The sequence below is a fragment of the Vulpes vulpes genome, chromosome 5 (assembly GCF_048418805.1).
Source record: "Vulpes vulpes isolate BD-2025 chromosome 5, VulVul3, whole genome shotgun sequence".
In the NCBI taxonomy this organism is placed as follows: domain Eukaryota; kingdom Metazoa; phylum Chordata; class Mammalia; order Carnivora; family Canidae; genus Vulpes; species Vulpes vulpes.
Genome location: NC_132784.1, coordinates 76,405,199 through 76,409,311, shown reverse-complemented (window position 1 = coordinate 76,409,311; position 4,113 = coordinate 76,405,199). Strand labels below are relative to the sequence as shown.

The window sequence follows — 4,113 nt, the reverse complement described above, 5'->3', positions numbered from 1 at the left end:
GAAGGGAGAAGAAATGTGTGGGAAATATCAGAAAGGGAGACAGAACATAAAGACTCCTAACTCTGGGAAATGAACTAGGGGTGGTGGAAGGGGAGGAGGGTGGGGGGTGGGGGTGAATGGGTGACGGGCACTGAGGGGGGCACTTGACGGGATGAGCACTGGGTGTTATTCTGTATGTTGGTAAATTGAACACCAATAAAAAATAAATTTATTATATAAAAAAAATAATCTGCCCCTTACCAACAAAAGGTATATGTATCTCCATATTTAAATATATATCATAAGAATTCATAATTTATCTAATTTCAGGTAGCCACAAACTGCTCTGGATCATGGAAAATAGAAATAACATCACAGAATTTATTCTTTTAGGACTTTCTCAGAAAAAGGAAATAGAAGTCCTCTGCTTTTTACTGTTCTTTCTCTGTTACATTGCAATTTTGATTGGAAACCTGCTTGTCATGATTTCTATCATCTGCAGTCAACTTATTAACCACCCAATGTATTTCTTCTTGAGTTTCCTATCCCTGGCAGACCTTTGTTACACCTCCACTGTGACCCCCAAGTTAATCATTGACTTGCTGTCTGAAAAGAAGGTCATTTCCTACAATGGCTGCATGACACAGCTCTTTACCATGCACTTCTTTGGAGGAATTGAGGTGTTCATCCTCACCGGGATGGCCTATGACCGTTATGTGGCCATCTGCAAACCCCTGCACTACACCCTCATCATGAGCCGGTGGAAATGTGATGCCATTCTTGCAGCTTCCTGTATTGGTGGATTCCTACATTCCTTCGGTCAGTTTCTCCTTGCCATCGTTTTACCCTACTGTGGCCCCAATGAAATAGATCACTTCTTCTGCGATGTGTACCCTTTGCTGAAGCTGGCCTGCAAGGATACAAGCAGAATCGGTCTTCTGGTCGTTGCCAATTCAGGACTAATGGGTCTGGTGACTTTTGTTGTCTTGCTGGTATCATATGCTGTGATCCTATATACTATCAGGTCCTACTCTGCAGAGAATCGTCACAAAGCTCTTTCCACATGCAGTTCCCACATCACTGTGGTGGTTCTCTTTTTTGCTCCTTTACTCTTTATTTATATTCGACCAGCAACTACATTACCAGAAGACAAAGTGTTTGCTCTTTTTTATACTGTCTTTGCCCCTATGCTCAACCCTCTCATATACACACTAAGAAACATGGAGATGAAGAATGCTATAAGGAAATTTTGGTGCCACGTCATGGGAAGTAAGGACATAAACTGAAAGGCATCCCTCTTTTCCCCACAGAGCTTGTTGAATATATGACTTCTCTACTCTGAAACCTTTAAGATGCATAATGCTTGCCTCTGTGTCTTGTATGTAACATGGGTAGCCCTAAAAATGAGCAAAAGATTAAGATTCCCCATATTTACCCTGACTCCTCTCTGCTATACTTTTTCTAGTTTTCTTATTTATATCTCTTTTACCCCATCGATCCCTTGTCTGTGCAACTAACTTAGAATATTTATCAGCAGACAACCCAAGGCTTCGTGCCACACAGATTAACAATGCAAGCCCATGTAGCTCATTTTGGGGTATTGGCTACATTCAATGAAGCCAATTCTAGCCACCAAACAATGCTAAAAAAATTCTAAACTTTTACCTGCATCTATTAAAGAATATCCTAACAGTTCTAATTTATATGCCATGATATTTCTCAACAAATTCAGCTTCTACTCTGGTCATTTTTATAGCCAGTGGCATTCTGGAGCATCTCACATGCCCAACACTAGCATATCATCCCAAGCCCCACAACAAAACCTTTACTTTTGCTCCACGGCACTTATTCTTCCAACTCTGTTCATATATAAACAAATTGTACCTCTTCAGCTAATTCTAGCACCTTTCCCTGGAAAAGTGAGATATAAGGATATAAGTGAGATATAAGGAAATTAAGGGACACTCACAGTAATGTCACATTCCTGTTATTGGTGAGCTTACATTTTTCTGAGAAAGAGCAAGTGGAAAACATCACTTAAACTCAATGGTGCACTTTTTAGCACTGTAGGATTGAAAGGAAGGTTTTGTTTTGTTCAGGGTTTGTTTTGTTTTGTTTTTATTTTTATTTTTTAATAAAGATTTTTATTTATTTATTTAATTATTCATGAGAGACACACACAAAGTGAGAGAGAGAGAGAGAGAGAGAGAGAGAGGCAGAGATATAGGCAGAGGGAGAAGCAGGCTCCTGGAGAGGAGCCTGATGTGGAACTCGATCCCAGGGCCTGGGATCATGCCCTGAGCCAAAGGCTGATGCTCAACCACTGAGCCATGCAGGCGTCCCTTGTTTTTGTTTTTAGTGGTAATTTAAAGTCACCTTGGAGAAATTTAAAATTTGCCCCAAATCAAAAACATCTAGGATTAAAATCAGGCCATTGAATAATTGATTAGAACAGAATAGAAACTTGAAAATTCTTTGTAAACTCTTGGAACATGAAATGCTTGCAGAAGAATTTGTTTCAAATTGATACAGGAGACATACTAAATAAAGATGGGTTACTGTTGCTGAGGCTTTCCTAAAATGGGTGGAGAGCGTGAAGAGAAAAATAGCAGTGTTGTGACTCAGTTTTTTGTTTTGTTTTGTTTTGTTTTGTTTTGTTTTGTTTTGTTTTTGTGACTCAGTTTAAAATAGCCAACAAGTGGAAGTGAAAATATCAACTGCAAAAATTCTTGAAAAATACACTGATATACTTTAAATTGTTCTTGGTCTTTCAACAGCTATATCAGAGGCCTCAAGAAAGGCTTTAACATGTACATGTCAGAGAACAGCCGCAGAGCAGAAATGTGAAAGATCACTTTCTGCTGTACAATGAGCAGAGGCTCTGGGAAAGACCAGCAAAACTGTGAACTTTGACACTGCTTCAGAAGCTTTGTCCTCCAGTCCAGTCAGATTTGTATTATTGAAAACTAAAACTTCTCACTTTCTCAAGAACATCTTTGTCATCACTTTATTGATTCTCCTTTCTTTCTCGGCAAGAGCAATTATCCTCTCTCCAACGGAATCATTGATATCTACATAAAACTGTAGGGAAAAATGATGAGATTCTTTGCAATTTAGTGAATGTCCTTACTTCCATTCAGATTATTCTTCTTTCATTGTCTTTGATTAGGATATTTTACAATCTACAATGTAGATATTTTACAATTGTCTTTGATTAGGATATTTTACAAAGAGATAAAGAAGTTAACTCATAAAAAATAATAGCAATGCCAAGAATGCCTGTCCATAGAAATGCAAAACAGGTCCAATGAAATGCAATTGATTGGCACCTTGTGGATATTTTGCTAGTTTTGCATCTACTTACAAGTTCATTTCAGCATTCCTTACCAGACTATAAATGTGTGGAACATATTGTGGTGGTCTGAACCAATGGTAACATCTTATTGGTTTCTGCATTCAAACTGAGTTAAATAAAACCTTTGATGTGTTGGTTCATTATTTACATAAAAATCATGATTATATCCTCTTTTAAAATTTATCCTTTAACAAAATAAACTTTCTTTCATCCAAAATAAAACAAACAGGGGCACCTGGCTAGCTGAGTGGGTAAAATCTCAGAGTCCTGAGTTCAAGCTCCATGCTGGGCATGGAGCCTATTAGAATAAAAATAAAAATAAATAAATTAAACCAAAAAATTCCCGTTTGTTCCTTGTTTTCCAATCCAATTCCCCCGTTCTGATTTTTTTCATCTTACACCGTATGTAATTTTCCTTCTCCAGATTTACTCAATTTCTCAAATCAGATTATCTCCTCTCCCACTTCACTGAAGCTGCTCTTTTCAGGATTGTCAATGGTTTCTGCATTGATGTATCCGGAATTTCACAGAGTTGAACCCTCTTTTTACCTTGAAACATTTTGATTTGGCTTTGGGGTCACCATACTCTGCTGGTTTTCCTCTTACCAAAAATCTTTTCATTACACTTGGTTGTCTCACTAAACTCTATGTTAGACTGTCACAGGGCTTGGGGCTTAAAACTCTTTTTCTATTTTCATCATTTCACACAATCTAGTGGTTTTAAATAGTCTTTATGTGTGGATGATCCCAAAATTTTAATCTTGCAACACTGACCTCTC

General features: G+C 37.8%; 1 protein-coding gene across 1 annotated transcript; it reads left to right on the top strand.

Moving 5' to 3' along the window:
- Positions 1-332: 332 nt before the first annotated feature.
- On the top strand, positions 333-1,265 carry LOC112912011 (olfactory receptor 4P4-like). The gene has a single exon (XM_025988738.2). It carries the CDS (start codon positions 333-335, stop codon positions 1,263-1,265), a length of 933 nt encoding a protein of 310 aa, XP_025844523.2.
- Positions 1,266-4,113: the final 2,848 nt, after the last annotated feature.